General features: G+C 38.4%; 1 protein-coding gene across 1 annotated transcript; it reads right to left on the bottom strand.

The window, feature by feature from the left end:
• Window positions 1-618: 618 nt before the first annotated feature.
• ATP5PB (ATP synthase peripheral stalk-membrane subunit b) lies at window positions 619-18079 on the bottom strand. The gene is made up of 7 exons (XM_060090254.1): window positions 17947-18079; window positions 17634-17670; window positions 13836-13981; window positions 10670-10833; window positions 10156-10281; window positions 5018-5197; window positions 619-3945 (listed from the first exon to the last, which is right to left on the bottom strand). The coding sequence occupies exons 1-7, from the start codon at window positions 17984-17986 to the stop codon at window positions 3868-3870; spliced, it is 771 nt and encodes a 256-aa protein (XP_059946237.1). The 5' UTR covers window positions 17987-18079; the 3' UTR covers window positions 619-3867.
• Window positions 18080-18099: the final 20 nt, after the last annotated feature.

The raw sequence follows: 18099 nt of genomic DNA, 5'->3' as shown, positions 1-18099 counted from the left end.
GTGTGTATGGTAGTGGTGGTGGTAGGCAGTGGTGGTTTACTAGGGTCTCTATTCTTGATGGGTCCTGGACTCCATCTTTTGTTCCTCTAGCCCTGTGAAGCGACCAAAAACATGACTAAGTGTCTTAGCCATCTCTTTCAGATGGGCAAATGCTCCCAGGACAAAAACGGTCCTGAGGGCTAACCTCACCTGTCTGAATTTCCACTCTCTCAGTTCTTGATCTGATGATTTCTCATGATCTCTTGGTGCTTTACCATTTTTAAATTTTTATTGGAGTACAGATGATTCACAATGTTGTTAGTTTCTGCTGTACAGCAAAGTGAATCAGTTATACATATACATATATCCACGTTTTTAGATTCTATTCCCATATAGGTCATTACGGAGAAGTGAGTAGAGTTCCCTGTACTATACAGTATGTTCTTATTAGTTATCTATTTTATTCTATTTTTTTGGGGGGGGGGAGATAATCTTTTTAGTAGACTGTGCTGAAACAATTGGGAATTCATATGAAAAACAAAAAAGGCTTAAACTCTTTATTTCACACCATCTACAAATTATGTAATATATCCTTACCTGTAGGAGCTAAAATTACAAAACTTCTGGGTTAGGCAGATATATTTTTTAAAATTTTTATTGGAGTATAGTTGATTTACAGTGTTTTTAGCTTCAGGTGTACAGCAGTGAATCAGTTATACATATACATATAGTGACTCTTTTTAGGTTCTTTTCTCATACAGGCCATTACAAAGTATCGAGTAGAGTTCCCCATGCTATATAGTAGGTTCTTATTAGTTATCTATTTTATATATAGTAGTGTGTGTATGTCAATCCCAACCTCCCAATTTATCCCCGCCCCTTCCCCCTGGGTAACCATGTTTGTTTTCTGCATCTGTGACTCTGTTTTGTAAATAGGTTCATTTGTACCATTTTTTAAGATTCCACATATAAGCAATATCATATGATACTTGTCTTTGTCTGACTTACTTCACTCAGTATGACAATCTCTAGGGCCATCCGGTGCTTTAATATTTTTAAGATATGTTTTATATTTCACCCAGATGCGAAAAATTTCTTCAGTAGGAGAGTTGGTCTGAATTACCTACTCTACCATTACTGGAAGCAAATGTTATAGCATTTTGCATCTTAATTGCATTTAACCTCAGCAACAAAGTTGCAGGAATCTGAATCTTAATTTTCTTACTCCAACAAACAGAATATTTACTTTTAAGCCAGGTACGTTCTATAATCTTAATATAGAATAGAAAGTCTTTAGAATAAATCTTACAAAAAAAGGTACAGGACCTTAACAGAGAACATTAAAAATTTTAATGAAAAACACTATGACCCAATAAATGGAAGCATATCCCTAATTTAATTACTTCTGCTGGTGTCATTTATAATGTCCCTCTATCTCCTGCATTCCCTGGAAACTGGAATTTACATCTTAAGTCCTGAGAGATTCAGGTTAAATACATCTGGCTAGATTACATCACAGGTGATACTGTCTACTTCGTATTTCAGCAGATCAGGAAAGATATCTGGTTATTCCACCACGAATGATGCTAATAATAACCAGTGAATTAGGTAATTGACCACTTGATGGAATGATCTTCAGATTCTTATTAGTTATCATGGATTAGAAATTATTTTTACGGTCATTACAAAATTTATGACAAAAGTAAAGAATCCAACATTTCCCTTTTATCATTGCCAAATGTAATCCATTTCTTTTGCTAATACAAAAATACTTCACATCAATTGAACTTTTTCATACCATACATTTAAAAAATAACTGTGATACTCTGAGACTGCACAACCAATTACCATGCAGCCAATTTGTACATACCAAACCACATCCACCACATAGAAATGAATTTCTGGTATTCTGAAGGTAGAGGTTTGGGGCTGTAGTCTGGAGTTTCGCCTCTAGGAAACCTGCTCAGCTTATTACCTCCTTCTCATTCCTGACTGGCTTCACTTTGGGTTGTGATGCCATGCTCCTTGGGCACAGGTAAACAAACTCCTCCAGCACATCCTTGTCCAAAAGGAGCAGCACATGCTCTACAGCTGGCTGCAGCAGTAACGTCCAGGTGGCAGAGCACTGTTGGCTATCCGTAACATGTTGTAAGTGTTGCTGTGAGTACAGGATGTCATTCATCCGGCTCCCTGGTTCTGGGGACTATGGGGCACACTGTCAGTCTCTGCTTGGATCTGATAGCCTTATGAGGAGACCCAGATGAAACTGTTCTCATTCTGAAATGACTGGCCAGAGGACTTTGACAGCCTCATGCCTAGCCTAGCTGCCTTTGCGAATGCAAAGAAGCAACTTTGTGGCTTATACATACTGGTGCTAATCTGTTGACTCACCAATTGTAGCTGGGCCTATAACTTCCCAACCCTTCCCTGGGTCACCCTTCAGCTTTAACCTTTGGACCAGGTGTGTGAGGAAAGGCCTAGCATTTTGCAGGACAATCATACCATGAAGATCTGAGGTAATAAAAACTGACAAGGGTTTCAGTCCATGCTTGTGATTTCCACTTGTTCCTACCCGCTCCCATTTCACATCCACCTTCCCTTCTTAAATGCCTGCTCCATGCACGTCAAACTCCTTCATCAGAAACAAAGATTAAGAGCTTACAGAGATTGCTTAACCAGCTCCCACGACAGCATAAAGTCAAATCCCTTACCTATAAACATATATCCTAGTAGCTCTGCTTCTCTAACTGAATGCTGACTGATACAGTTATGTACAAGGAAACTGATGAGGTTATTGACACTACCTAAAATGGTGCTGTCATTACACTCTCAAAACACCTAATATCTGTACTGTATCACATATTCTTACTGCCTTTCCAGTAGCTATTTAACTCCCTGAGGTAGGAACTTTTTATCTCTGTATGACCAGTGCAGGATTGTGCTTAGCACAGCAGTTCTTTGTTTAATGAATAATTTGGAACACCTCTGGTGACCCTATCAAAATCTCCTTTAAGTAACATCTTAATAATGATAGTCTGATTTCTACATAAGATGAATACATTAGCCATCAATCAATCAATAAATACTGACTTAAATGATTGTTATATAATTAAAACCTTAGGAAGTCAATGAAAATGGCAATTATCCATATGGTACGTATTTTCAAATATTTCCTATAACGTAAGTTATCCATTTGTTTACTTTATACAAGTATGGGAGAATTAAATATAGACAGACCAAGGAAGGGCAGAATTTTCTAATTATCTGCTGGATTCTTCAGAGTGATTTTATGACACATTGAGTCCATAATATTTTCTGTTGACATACTACTAAAATGAAAATAGTCAATGATATAATTTGATATACAAGATTTCCTTTAGTTATTTTAAGAATACTGAAAAGTTTTAAATTTCCCATAACCTGTCAGCAAGAAATAGCTTATCACTAATAGTTTTATAAACAATATTATCAGCTCAATGACATCTTTAATTTTTACCTATATAATAAATGTTGAAATAACATTTCAGAAAATTATGCATCTTGAAAACTTTGTTTCAACCATCACTTTATTGTAAGATGGTTGAATTAATTCAAATTTAAACTCTAACTTGACAATTTTTAGTCAGGTACCAAACTTTATTCAAAGCAAACTGCTTATTCAAAAGTGATCATGAAACAACTCAAAATGCACACCAAGAAGGATGAGAGAAACATCTTACTGGCCAATAGATTGTTTTAATTCTCTCATTATATGAAATTCAAACTTTTCATTTTTAGGAAAGGGAAACTAACTTCAGTAGAGAGCAATACAGAAAGATTCTGTCACATAGACTAGTTTCCATTTAGTCAGTCAACTGTTTCTAGCTGTCTCAATTGGGACAGATGCATTTACAGAGCTGGCTGTGTTTGAGCCTTCTTTGCGAGCAGCTTTAGATCTGCAATGCACTTGGCAATTGTCTCCTTCTCCTGTGATAAGGAAAGAGAAAGCTGGTTAGAACTTTTCAAATCATGGAAGGGTATAAACACTGTAATTCTAAAGGATACCTCCTATAAGAAGTTCCTCGGAAATCTCAAGATGGATGGCTTAATATGATAGACTACAAAAAATTACTTAATTATTTAACATGGGGGAGATGTAAAATTTAGAGATGTAAAATTTATTTTAAGCAAATGCAGGCAATTTAAAGTCCCCTGGCTCATAGCTTTCATGAGTGAAACCTGTTTAGAGGTTGAAGCTAGATACTCCTGTAACCATGTGCCACTGATGTTAGGTTTTACAGCTAACAGCTGCTTGAAAAAGACCAACCTAACAAACATTAGTAATAGAGTAATGTTAAGAAAGAATAAAAATAACTTTTAGTCTCTTTTGTATACTTTTGTCTTTTCAAGTTTCTTAAATAAATATATCACTTTTATGTAAGACAGTTTATTTTAAAAAACCCAAGGCATTAAATGTTGACAGACCCTGTTTTTCTAGTCCTGCGTGGTTATGCAGAAAATGATCAGAAATGCCTAAGTATACTATAAATCTAGGAAAGAAGAAATAAAGTCAAAAGTAAATAAAGAACATAAAATTTAAAAAGGAAATCACATTTAGGTAAAAAATAGAAAACATTTCTGTTCAAGACCAATGAATTAAGTGGCTGGGAAGAGGAAATGGCATGGAATGGATATCATGGAATTATTCAGAAAATGGAAGAGGCTCAGAAGCAGACTTGTCCAGCCTGTTTTACAGAGAAATGAAATATGTTGCTTAATATTTCCCAAATGTCAGAACTTGAACATATGTCTGTTCATCGAGTGTTCTCAACCATCTTTCCACTCTTTTTGATCCATGAGGTGAGAGACCCTTTGGAAGCCAAAGTTTGAGGAGGGAGGCAACCTACCAAGGTAGTTGTACAGCATCTTCTAGGTTACCACTAACCAGAAAAGTGAACCAGGACCACCCCAATGTCTCTAGGCTAAAGACTCCTTTCCAGCTATTTTTATCCTGTCAGAGATATCAATACAACTCCAGAAGCTTCAAAACATCATGTACCTGCTGCACAGAGATGCTCTGTACCACGTTCTTCTCCACCCAGTTTATCATGTGCTCTTGTTCCTTTTGACGCATCATATTCTGCACAGAGATATGATAGTCCAGGCGATTCTTTACCTCCTTGTATACTCTATGCAGCCGTTCCCGGTAAGTAACTTCCAAGGCCATGGCAATGTTATTCTGAAGCAAAATTAAGAAGTGACGAAAACTGTTTGCACAGTTAAAGGATCACTTCCATTCTGAGGATTCTGCCCATTAGAATACCCATCATTACCTGTATTTTATGCAAAATCCATTTGTTTAATATGAATAGGTAACACATGCATGTGGTAGAAAAATTCTAACAGCATATAGTAAAAATATATTTAAAAGTATATGCAGTAAAAAATAAGTCTCCTGCAGCCCCTCATCTTCCTCTATTTCTTGTATTCTCTCCCAGAAATATTTAGTAAACAAAACATAGGTATATGTACACACACGAACATCACTTTTACTGATTATGACACAAAGACCCACCTTAATTTTAAAAGTTACATTGGATTCTACTATTTGGGTGTCTCATAATCCATAATTTATTTAAGCTCTATTAATAGATTAGGTTGCTTCCAATTCTTTAACAAATAATGCTGCTGTGTATATTGTATGTGTCTTTGCACTTATGTGTGAATACTTGCTGGGTCAAATAATAGCTAATAACTGTTGAGTACCTACTATGTTCTAAACACTGTGTCAATTCAGTTAAATCTTAAAATCACACCATGGGATAGTTACTATTATTATATTCATTTTACAGTGAGGAAGAAACTGAGGCAGAGCTAAGGAAGTTGTCCAAGGTTATAGAGCAAAGGAACTGTGAAGCCAAGACCTGACTACAAGGAGTCAGGCTACAAAGCCCAGGCTCTTAAAGATCCATTTTAACTTGTGATTAACACTGTCCAATTCCACAGAAAAGTTGTACTGCTTCATACTCTCACCAGCAACAAAAATGCTTGTTACTCTAAACCCTGACCAATGGTGTTTATAAAACATTTTACTCTCGACTATTCTGATAAGCAGAAAAAAATAACAATTTTAATTGTCATTATCTAAGGAGAAAATTTACATATTTAGAAGCCATTTACATTTACTTACATCTTTATAAATTGTTCATGTCCTACATCTAGTTTTCTACTGGGATGTTGGTCTATCCTAAGGTAACTACCCTTTTGTGTCACATGGAATGCATGTATTCTTCCTAGTTTGTCTCTTAACTTTATGGTAACTTCTACATGTAAAACTTAAATTTTTAATGAGATCAACTTAATTTTTCCTCTTATAGTTCCTGGATTTTTAAAAATTGAAGTATAACTGTCATACAATATTACATTAATTTCAGGTATACAAACACAATGATTCGGTATTTGTATATATTGTGAAATGATCACCACAATGGGTCTAGTTAACATACGTCACCACACAAGTTTCTGCATTTTGTTGTCTTTATTAGAAAGGCTTTGCCATTCCAAGGGTATTGTTTTTCATGTTCTCTTTTTCTACTTTTATGGTTTCATTTCTTAAAGATCTTTAATTCATCTTAAATTTGTTTTGGTATAAGGCAAAAAGTAGGAAAACACAACTCTGCATCTACAAAGATACCTGTCTGTCTTTCCCCTCTAGGATGAAAATACCACCGATCTAAACTACCCTATGCGTTTAGGTCTATCTCTAGACCCTCTCTCTCAAGTGCTGTGCCAATCTGACTTTCTATTCATGCAGTGTGCCAAGCTATTTATTTAAATTTCCTTTACAATTTTGAGCTTTAATATTTAGTAGGACTGTTCATTACTTCTCTTTTTCAGAATACTCCTGAACATTTTTTACTTTTTCTAGTAATAATCAATTTGTTCAAGTCCCAACACCCCCTACCCGCAGTCTATTAGTAGTTTCTTTCTAGGAATGTGTAAAATTTAGAGATTAAAGTAGGGAGAATTTGATATCCTTGTATTATTGAGTCTAGGTTCTTAGAACCTTATACCTCACAAGCATTTCACATTTTTCAAAGTAAAAAGACTGTACATTTCTAGTTAAGTTTACTCCTAGGTATCTCTTCCTAAATGGCTTACCTTTTTCTCGCATATTTTCTAACTGACTGATATTTGTATACAGAAGGCTACTGATTTTATTAGATATTAATTTTGTACCCAGATACCTTACTGAGTTTGCTTATATATAATTTGCTTATATATTATATATATATATATAATCAGGTAATCTATAAGTAAGGATAACTTTATGTTTTCTGATTTTTATATCCCTTATTTCTTTCTCTTCTCTAATATCAGCTACTACTGCCAGAATAACATTGAATTAGTAATGGTGACAGGTATATTGTTGTCTTCTAGTCTGTAATGAGAATCCTTATAGGTCTGCCTGTTTTATATAAAGGCTTGAGATATTAATCTCAAGTAGGCCCTTAATACTTCTAGGTACATTTTTTTTTTTTTTTTAGTCCATTCACTCTCCTGTTCTTCTTTCTCCTGAAATCTCTAGTATACCTCCTTGACTACTTTCCTTTTCAACAAATGACCTACCTTCCTATTTCACTGAGAAAAAGGAAACAAAGAACTTCACAAACTTCTACCACCATATAAACCAATCTACCTGGACCCATACTCACATACTTTGCCTTCCTTTCTTTAACGATGGCTGAACTGTCTCTGCTCTTGAAGCCAACCCTTCCACCCGTGTATTCTAAACTCTCTGGCCTACTGAAGGACATTGCTACAGCAAATTCCTCCCTACTCCCACCCCTTTCTTGCATCAATTTTTCTCTCTCTACTAACTTCTATCAGATGCTAACATGTAGTTATACTTTCCATCTTTTAAAAAATCTCTCTTGATTACTACATCCTACCTTCTGAGCTACTAATTTCTTTGCCCACCAATATAGTAAAACTCCTTCACAATTTTGACAGTGATCTATACTCAGACTCCAATTTCTTTTCTTCCATTTTTTTGTCCTTCAACTTACTCAAATAGCCCTTACCAAGGTCACCAACCTCCATGTTGCTAAATCCTATGCCAAACTCTTAGACCCTTACTACTTGACCATAAGTAGGGCAACTACAAATTAAAATAATCCTTGTTTCCTCCAGTTATTTTCCTTCATGTTCCAGTCTTACAGCTGTGCCTCTTGTAAGCTCACGATTCCCTCATCTCCAGTCTGGAATTCTCCCCAGTGATTCCAGACTCACATATCTCATGGTCTACCTAACAACTCTATTTGGCTAACTCACTGGCATTTCGAACCAATGCATACAAGATTGAAGGCTACTTTCAACAAGGCAATCAGAGTCGCCCTTCAAAACACGAGGGAGATCGTATCACTCCTCTGCCTAAAAGATTCAATGACTTTCTCTCTCATTCTGAGTACAAGTCAAAGTTCTCACAGAAGCCTATAAGACTTTACATGATCTAGCGCTTGGCCACTCTCTGCCTTGCTTCCTTTTACCTTCCTCCTCACCCATTTCACTTCAGCTACAGTGGCTTCCTTACTTTTCTTTGTCTATACCAAGCAAGCTTCCAGGATTAGGGCCCTTGCAATTGTTCTTCCCTCTGCCTGGAATACTATTTCCTCAGAAATCCACACAGCCTGAACCATCACTTCGACAGGTCTCTGTTCAAATATCACATTAGAAGCCTTTCTAGACTGCCCAATAAAAACAGTAACTCCCTCCTTCTAAAATCTCTTTTCCTTTAACATAAGTTCATTGTTCTACATGTACTTCATACCAGTTGACATTCACATCTGCTTAATTATTTTTCTCCTGTCCTTCTCTCAACCCCTGGCTAGGAGAGAGACCCCAGGAAGGCAGACTTTGTTTTGCTCTCTGCTGTATTCCCAGCACCTTGTCTTGACCAGTGTTCACACATAAAATATACCTATTAAATATTTCATGAATAAATAAAAATGTTAATGACTATCATTTGAATCTTATAAAAAAGCTACATCTTCAAAAGCCAGATTTTGTTTGTGCATACATAGTTTCTATGAGGCAGGAAGCATTTAGATTGTAACCTAAATCTGCACGGAAAGATATGTTAAAAATTTCTGAGGATTTCAAACATTTACATGCTTAAGAATCTCTCAGGATCCTATTTAAAAAAATACAGACTCTTGGATAGCTCCTAACAGAGGTTCTAATCTCACAGGTCTTGGAATGGGTCAAAAATTTGCATCAAAGATGGGGCTTCCCTGGTGGCGCAGTGGTTGAGAGTCTGCCTGCCGATGCAGGGGACACGGGTTCGTGCCCCAATCCGGGAGGATCCCACATGCCGCGGAGCGGCTGGGCCCGTGAGCCATGGCCGCTGAGCCTGCGCGTCCGGAGCCTGTGCTCCGAAACGGGAGAGGCCACAACGGTGAGAGGCCCGCGTACCACAAAAAAAAAAAAAAAAAAAAAAAAAAAAAAGATGACTGATGCACATGGTACCGAGACTACACTAGGAAATACTGGCCCAGACCCTTAATATTTCAGATACTTATTTTACCTTAGCACCTCGTTTTTCATTTCATAGGTGTTTCTATACATAAAATTTCAATATAAGCTCATCTCACTTTCAAAGTAAATAACAACAAAATGCTTGAACACGTTCCTAAAGTTGTTTTAGAAACTAAATATTTTAGAATCTAATTATGCTTTGATCATGGTAAAAAGCTCTCCTGCCATCTGAATCTGCTTTGTGAATTTGGAATGTAAGGTATCAGATTTTCTTAGAGCAAGTATGTTAAGTAAGACTTTCTTATAGCGAGCACGTATGAAATGCACAGCATGTATTTCACCTACTGTATTTTACAGTGAATGCCATTTTTTAATCTGCTATAACTTAATGAATTATTTTCCCTCTGTGTGGATTCAAAATGTGTCCTTTTATACTTTTTACTCTTTTCTAGTTTTAGAGTAATAATTCTAGTTATTTTTCTACTTGATAGGTCCACTGAATAGTTAATAGCTGTAACTGCTATTTAGACCCCCAAATATTCTCTTTTCTAAACAAAATATGCTCAACCTATCCAACTATTCCTCATAAGATTCTAATTTTTTGTGTTAAATGCACACAAATGAGTAACTTCACTTGCCTTAGAAAGTTCTGAAACCTACCCTCTGGACATCAAAAAGGTAATGGCGCTTTTGAACCAGTGCCTGCTGTGACTTCTCCAGATCAATTGCATCTTGGATTTGTTTGATGGAAGCCTGTTTCACTTCTTCCAGTTGGGCAATTTTTTCCTGCAATTATGATATTTACAACAAAGATCAGTGAAAGTACCAAGGGTAATAAAAAAGTTTCATTTTATGCTTCATCGAAGTCATACCCCTCATTTGTGAAAACACCCACACATAGGGAGAACTATACAAATCCTTAAAAAGAGTTGCCCAAAATAGCTATGCAGTATCTTGTTGAATGAACAAAACTATGGAAAAGCTGGAGAAAGTATGGTAGATTTTTAAAACTTGATCTCAAGTTAGTAATAACATTAACACTTATAATTGAAATCATTATAATTAGATTCATTTCTATATGCTCTGCCCCTATCATTCGTACCAAAAACATCACTTGATGGCTTTGACACGACTACTATGGTCTAAAATGGGAAATAAGGTTTATGGTTCTTACCTCATTGAGTTTATCAGCAAATTCCCCAATAGAGGCACCATATTTTTTAATTACATAGATAAGCACCCCTATTGTTGAAATGGCAGAGAAGGTCTCTGCAGTTATCACATATATTTCTTTGGAGAGTAAATATAAGATAAGCCCAGTTCCGAGCACGTAGGGTCCTAAAAGAAGAAGAAGTTATTTTATGATGGATATGCTATGTCTAAAAGGGGAAGACAGAGATACTTCCGCATTTAAGTAGTTGAAGGCAAAGTTAATAATGATTTTAAATAATCAGATTCAAAGACGGAACACTAGATGAGAACCAGTATTGTAGGGTTGCAAGAACAAGGATCTGGACCCATGGAAATCTGACTCTGCAACTTATAAAACACTGAGCAATATAGATGATCTCTGAGCTTAGTTTCCTTAACTGTAATATGGGAATAGTCCCTTCTTCATAGGGTTGATGAAATTGAGAAATAATGTATATTAAGTATCTGGTACAATTGCTCAACAAACAGGAAGTATTTTATAAAGATGTCAGGTTACTTCCAGAAGTAATTTGTGCAGCAAAATATACTATTTATTGAGTGCGGACATCAGTCAGAATAAAATTTATCCACTCTTGCCTATTTACTGAATAGGAACCTGACACTGGAAATAAGCAAACAAAACAGATACAACTATGAAGCAGCATGTATGTAAAAGAACTAAATAACAGGTTTCTCAATTCCTGTAGCATCTTATTATAATGCTTTAAATATAGCCATCTTTTTCTTTAACCAGGCCATTAATTCTGAAAGGACACAAACCATAAGGTACATTTCTTTAGGACTTTCCTCTATGCCTCATTAGATGCTAGGTAAGGTCAAAGCAGGTCTTTGGGGAAGCAGTTTACAATGTTTTTGAGCAATACAGGTACCAAAGGATGTTAAGATGTACTAGTAGAATAAAAGGGTTACATTCTCAAATATATTTTACCTAGTTTCCCATACAGAGTTTCACCAGTTCATTTTTTTAAAAATTTGCCTTCAATGTATAAATTTTAAATGTGAATTTATAAGAAAGGTCTATCAGGGCTTCCTTGATGGCGCAGTGGTTGAGAGTCTGCCTGCCAATGCTAGGGGACACGGGTTTGTGCCCCGGTCCGGGAAGATACCACACGCCGCGGAGCAGCTGGGCCCGTAAGCCATGGCCGCTAAGCCTGCGCTCTGCAACAGGACAGGCCACAACAGTGAGAGGCCCGCGTACAGAAAAAAAAAAAAAAAAAAAAAAAAAAAAAAAAAAGAAAGGCCTATCATATGTAGCATTTTTATCAGCTATGGAGGTCTGAGGAAATTAATGTTTCTTGCAATTTTAGTTACAGAAATGCTACCTTAGGCCACTCCCTGGATAGATTAAAAAAAAGAAACAACTTTGGTTTTCAATGTTTCATGGTCATAGCAATATTTGGGTACAGCAAGAGAGGCAGTGCACACAGTAGAAAGAACACTAAACTTAACTGTAGAACCTGTGTTTAAGTCCAACTCAGTCACTAAAGACAGAATAAATCTCAGCAAATTCTTTGTTTTCTAGTTCTGGGTAATAAAAATGTCTTCATAGGGTTTCCCTGGTGGCACAGTGGTTGAGAATCCACCTGCCAATGCAGGGGACACTGGTTCAAGCCGTGGTCTAGGAAGATCCCACATGCCACAGAACAACTAAGCCCGTGTGCCACAACTACTGGGCTTGCGCTGTAGAGCCCGCGAGCCACAACTACTGAGCCTGTGTGCCTAGAGCCCGTGCTCCGCAACAAGAGAAGCCGCCGCAGTGAGAAGCGGGCGCACCGCAACACTGAGTAGCCCCCGCTCGCCACAACTAGAGAAAGCCTGCACGCAGTAACGAAGACCCAACGCAGCCAAAAATAAATAAATAAATTTATTTTTTAAAAAAGTCTTCATAGAACTGTTGTACGGATTAAATAAAGTGAAAGCATATCGTATTATAAAAATGTAAGGCTAATGGGGCTTCCCTGGTGGCGCAGTGGTTGAGAGTCCGCCTGCTGATGCAGGGGACACGGGTTCGTGCCCCGATCCGGGAAGATCCCACATGCCGTGGAGCAGCTGGGCCTGTGAGCCATGGCCGCTGAGCCTGCGCGTCCAGAGCCTGTAATCCGCAACGGGAGAGGCCACAACAGTGAGAGGCCCGCGTACCACAAAAAAAAAAAAAAAAAAAAAGGTAAGGCTTCAGTACAGTTTATGCCTTTTTATTTATTTTAAATAAAATTATTTATTTATTTATTTATTTGGCTGTGTTGGGTCTTCGTTGCTGTGAGCGGGCTTTCTCTAGTTGCGGCACGCAGGCTTCTCACTGCGGTGGCTTCTCTTGTTGCGGAGCAGGGACTCTAGGTGTGGGGGCTTCAGTAGTTGTGGCTCGCAGGCTCAGTAGTTGTGGCGCATGGGCTTAGTTGCTCTGTGGCATGTGGGATCTTCCCGGACCAGGGCTCGAACCTGTGTCCCCTGCATTGGCAGGCCGATTCTTAACCACTGCGCCACCAGGGAAGTCCCTATGCCTTTTAAAAGGAAAAAAAGCCCTGATAAATATGGTCCAGCTCTTTTTTTCATAATTATACATACAACACAGTCTCTAGTGCCTTACCTGGCTTTATTTTAATCCATAGCTCTTTCTATCATTACCTGAAAGTGTATTATACACTCAATTTTGGTTTTTTTTGGCCGCTCTGTGCGGCTTGCAGGATCTTAGTTCCTTGACCAGGGATGGAAGCCGGGCCCCTGCAGTGAAAGCACCGAGTCCTACCCACTGGACCGCCAGGGAATTCCCCAGTTACTCCTTTCCTTATTGTCTATCCTACAAAAGAATGTATGTTTCATGATGGCAGGCACTTTAGTTCACCACTGTATGCCTAGAACAGTACCTAGCATAGAGCAGGCAGTCAATAAATTTGGTGTAACAAGAAATGGAGACAGTGTTATAAAATCAAGTTAAAATCCCAAATTTATTTCAAAGACAAGTTAAAGCAACCAAATCAATTCTTATATTGAATCACTTCCACACTTTACTTTAAAAACAGCTGACTTGATTTTTCTGGTACATGTGAAAGAGGTTAAGAGGCCACTAAAACGCTAGATTAACATAAACCATACCATCTAAACATACTATCAAACATTGGGCAAATGCTCACCTGTTACACCAGTTTTAGGATAAAGGAACTGGAAAAATTCCTCAGGGATCAGCCCAAAACGAACTTTTCCTCCATATTCAGGAAGAGGTGGTACAGGGGCAAGACTTGGCTGCCCTTTGTGAAAGATCCTTGTTGCCTGCAATACCCTACAGGTAGGAATTACACAAATTTAAAGCCTATTCTTTAAAGAGAACACAATGTATGAACAACTGTAGAAAAGAACAAATAGGGATGAGGACTGAGGCTGTTTCCCACTGTCTTAATGGGAACAGAACAGACCAAGAACAGGAAGGTTAGGGTCCCATAATTAGCTGTGTGATAAGGGGAAACAACTTACTTAAAGCTGTATGTAACCTTCTACCCAATACTAGAATCCCTTCTGTTAAGTCTCATGGGTCATCTGTCTAGCACTTTATATGTCTATTACTAGCAATGAATTTTGTAAGAACATAGACTCTGCAGCCAGACTATCTGGGCTCAAATTTTAATTTATGCTTTTGTAGTCTCTGATTTCTCTAAAGTAAAGTAGCAACAAAGAATATGACCTTAGAGGGTTGCTGTGAGGATTAACTGAGTTAATAAATGTAAAGTATATAAAATGGTGCTTGGCATATGGTAAAGTTTTATGTAAGTGGTTAGCTATTACATGTCCACTGTGTTGTGAGCTCCCTGATGGCGAGAACTTTGACCTTTTTGAATATTCTCTGTATTGGGGTGCTAAATAACCACTAAGTGAAACATGCTTTTTCAGTGTTGGATAGCTCTAACTATGTTCATCCTTTGAATTGAACTGCTACATATATCCTTGAAACCTCTATCCATTGGTTCTAATATTATTTTTCTATGTAAGATAACACTCATGTATCTGGGTTAAACATCTCAGTTCCTTCACAATCCTGACTGTCCACAAGAGCAAACTGGTTTACAAAAATGAAGTATACAGAACTGAACATAATACTGAACTGAAATATAGCTTGACTAATTCATTCATCCTACAAATATCCATACATATGGAGAACTTGCTATTGCCATTATTGGGCTTGAACCACTGTACTACTATCATGGATTTGCGACCTATTCTTGTCTTTAAAGCAGCCTAAGATTGCATCTGTAGCAGTTACAGCATACTGGTACATAGGATTCTGATGAAATAAAATCCTCTAGCCTTTTCATATCTGCTGTCGAGCTAAATCCCCTTCAAATTCTAAGTATGTTTTTGTCCCTCACCTCCCCTCTCTCTTATCTCCTTGCAATGTAAGAGTTTACATTATTTCATTGACTATTGTTCACTGCTTGTCTTTTGAATATTATTTCTGCTTCCCAATGTATTGAGTTACCTCACCAACTTTTGAAATCTGAGAATCATGCTCCAGATTCTTTCATTTTAATCAGGGTTTCTAAACCTCAGCACTATTGACATTTTGAACTATTGACAACTCTTTGTTGTGGAAGGCTGTTCTGTGCACTTAATTAGGAGTATCCCTGTGGCCTTTGTACACCAGATGCCAGTAGCATCCCCCCTCCTACCCAGTGGTGACAACCGAAAATGTCTCCACATGTTGCCACAAGTCCCTTGGAGGGCAAAACTGCCCCTCAGAACCACTGACTTAAATCATAGCACTAAAGAACTCGCTTTAGGGGAACACAAATCCTCTCCCTAATTGGCTGTTTCAGTTCAAGCCCTCATCTACTCCTGCCTAAACAAGTAAGTAACCCAAAATCTGTTCTCTTGGCTTCTCCTCAAATACCCCTTGAAACTAGCCCGCTCCCTGCTGCTTTGAAAGTTTTTAAAATGCAAATTTGACTTTAAAACTCTTCAACAGGCTCTCTCCTGCCCACAGAAAACAAACTACTTAATACAGCATACGTGATTCAGCACCTGTCAAATTTTATATCCTCATCTTCCTTCATTCTCCTACTCTCCAGCCATATGAAACTACTTACAGCTTTCAAATACCAAAAAACAAAACAAAACAAAACAAAACACCTCATGCTGCTCCTTCTGCCTGGTATACCTTTCACTTAATGACTGCCAAGACGAACCAGCCTTCAGAACATCTTGAGTATATCCTTTATAAAGGCCTTCCGATCTTGGGTTGACAATTACTCACTCAACAAAACATTTACTAACTTTCTACTTATATTAGGCACCGAGAGTATAACAATAAGCAGACAAGTCCCAGCCTCTGACATTCTAGTGGGGGTTTGGGAAGTGTGAGTGTACAGGTCCATACACAATTTCAGACAGTTTAAGTTCCATGAAGAAAAATAGGTGAAGGAAGGGGCTAAGGAGCAATGGAGTGGGGGAAAGGCTTTTTTGGTAGATCAGATGACATTTGAGCCAATGACCTGGGGAAAAGAGAGAAGAGCAAGTACAAAGGTCCTGAGGCAACAATAAGCTTGGCAGTTTTCAGAGGAATAGCAAGAAGGCCAGTAAGGCTAGAGAATGAGCTTAAAAGAGAATGTAAGAAGGTAAAATCAAGAGGTAGGATGGGGTCAACTCATGTTGAACTTTCTGTGTTATCGTAAGTTTGGATTTTATTTCAAGTGGGATGGGCAGCTCTAGAGGGTTTTGCAGGGGAAGGGTGGGGGGACTGACATAATCCCTGTGGCTAGTGTGAGGATGGCCTGTAATGGGACAAGAATATAGATTCAAGGAGACTAGTTAGGAGACAACTGCAATAGCCTAGGTGAAACGTGATGGTGGTTCACACTCCAGTAGTAGTGGTAGTGAAAGAAGTGGTCAGAGTCTGGATATCATCTGGAGAAAGAGCCTTACTGAGGTATTAGACATGAAATGTAAAAGAGAAATCAAAGATGTTCCTTGCATTTTGTATATGTATTTATTACATATATTACAATCATTTACTTGTCTATATGGAATCTTTCTTCTCTGAGAAGTTGGAAGCAGACAATTATAGCCTCACTTTATTGCTTACACAAAAATTACAGATAAACCAAAGCCACTTTTTCAAGCTACAGGATCGTTATCAAATTTTGCAAGATTTAGGACTAAGTCTGGAAGTAAAAAGAGATATCCCAAAGAAAACTGACATGTTTTATGAAATATGAATAACGCCTTCTAATATTTACTAAGCACATACTATGTACCAAGCACTGTTTTTAGGGTTCCCAGGAATTAATTCCCTTAATCTTCACAATCCATAATGTACTATTCTATTTTGCAAAAGGGGGAATTAAGGTCCCACAGTAAGGTCCCACTTGTAAGTGGAGGAGCCCGGTGTACCCTCTTTCAGCTTTGGAATCCTCACTGTAAACTACTACTTTATAGCTGCCTCCTCTGGTAGACTGTGCATGAGGTCCTCGAAGGCAGGTACTTAACCTTACTCATTTTTTTATGTTCGGTTATGTGGGTGGCAAGATAAATATTTACTGAAACGACGAATAATTTCTCTGACCTGACAGTAAAAGTTGGAATCTGGGAGACAGATTAAAAACAATATGCTTCATTGTTTTATTTAACAAAACTTGTCCTAGGGTATGCAATCTAGTAACCCCGACCAGGGATGCCACAGCTGTGCCTAGCTGAAGGTCACAAGGGAGAGGGGCGGGGCTTAGGGGACACCAAAACCAGTTTTTAGTTTAGTTAGAACACATTAGGTGACACAACGGTGTTCCAAGCAGTAACAGGAGCACACATGTTTGAATGAGACTTGAAGCGTTCCAAAATAACCTAAAGAAAGGTAATTACCGGCCTAAAGCTAAGAGCAGATTATCCAGAAGTGAAATAGGTGATAAAGCAAGGACAAAAGGGAGTATTACACCCCTTACACTTACCCTGGGCCGAGGAGGGCTGCGTTCTTCAGAGAGGGAGCTAGAAATACACAAGGCACAGGTTAGCAAGGTCACGGTGAAATCTGGTTTGCCCCTTCCTCGGTCCCCGCGGAGCCCAGTCACTAAGGCCATGCGTCCCCCATTCCTATCCCCCGAGACCCCACACTCTCCTTCTGAGCGGCACTAATCAACTCTCCACTCAGGCCTAAATCTCGCCGCGCCTTTCACCCCCTTTCCTCCCACCCGCTCCAAGTAACCCTAGACGCGCTGGTTTGCAATCACTCTGCTAGCCCGGACCAGGGTCTGTACCTCTCACCTGCTGCGGTGGCGGCAGAAAGTACCACCCGGGACAGCATTGTCAGGTAGCGTCCACACAACAGTCTTCGTGCCCCAGTGACCGCTACAGGAGACTCCGTCAGGGGCAAAAACAAGATGGTCGCTCACAAGTCTCGCGAGAAGAGACCATCGT

Source organism: Mesoplodon densirostris, chromosome 2 (genome assembly GCF_025265405.1).
Source record: "Mesoplodon densirostris isolate mMesDen1 chromosome 2, mMesDen1 primary haplotype, whole genome shotgun sequence".
NCBI lineage: Eukaryota > Metazoa > Chordata > Mammalia > Artiodactyla > Ziphiidae > Mesoplodon > Mesoplodon densirostris.
Note: the sequence above shows the minus strand (reverse complement) of the source record. Positions and strands in the feature narration are given on the sequence as shown.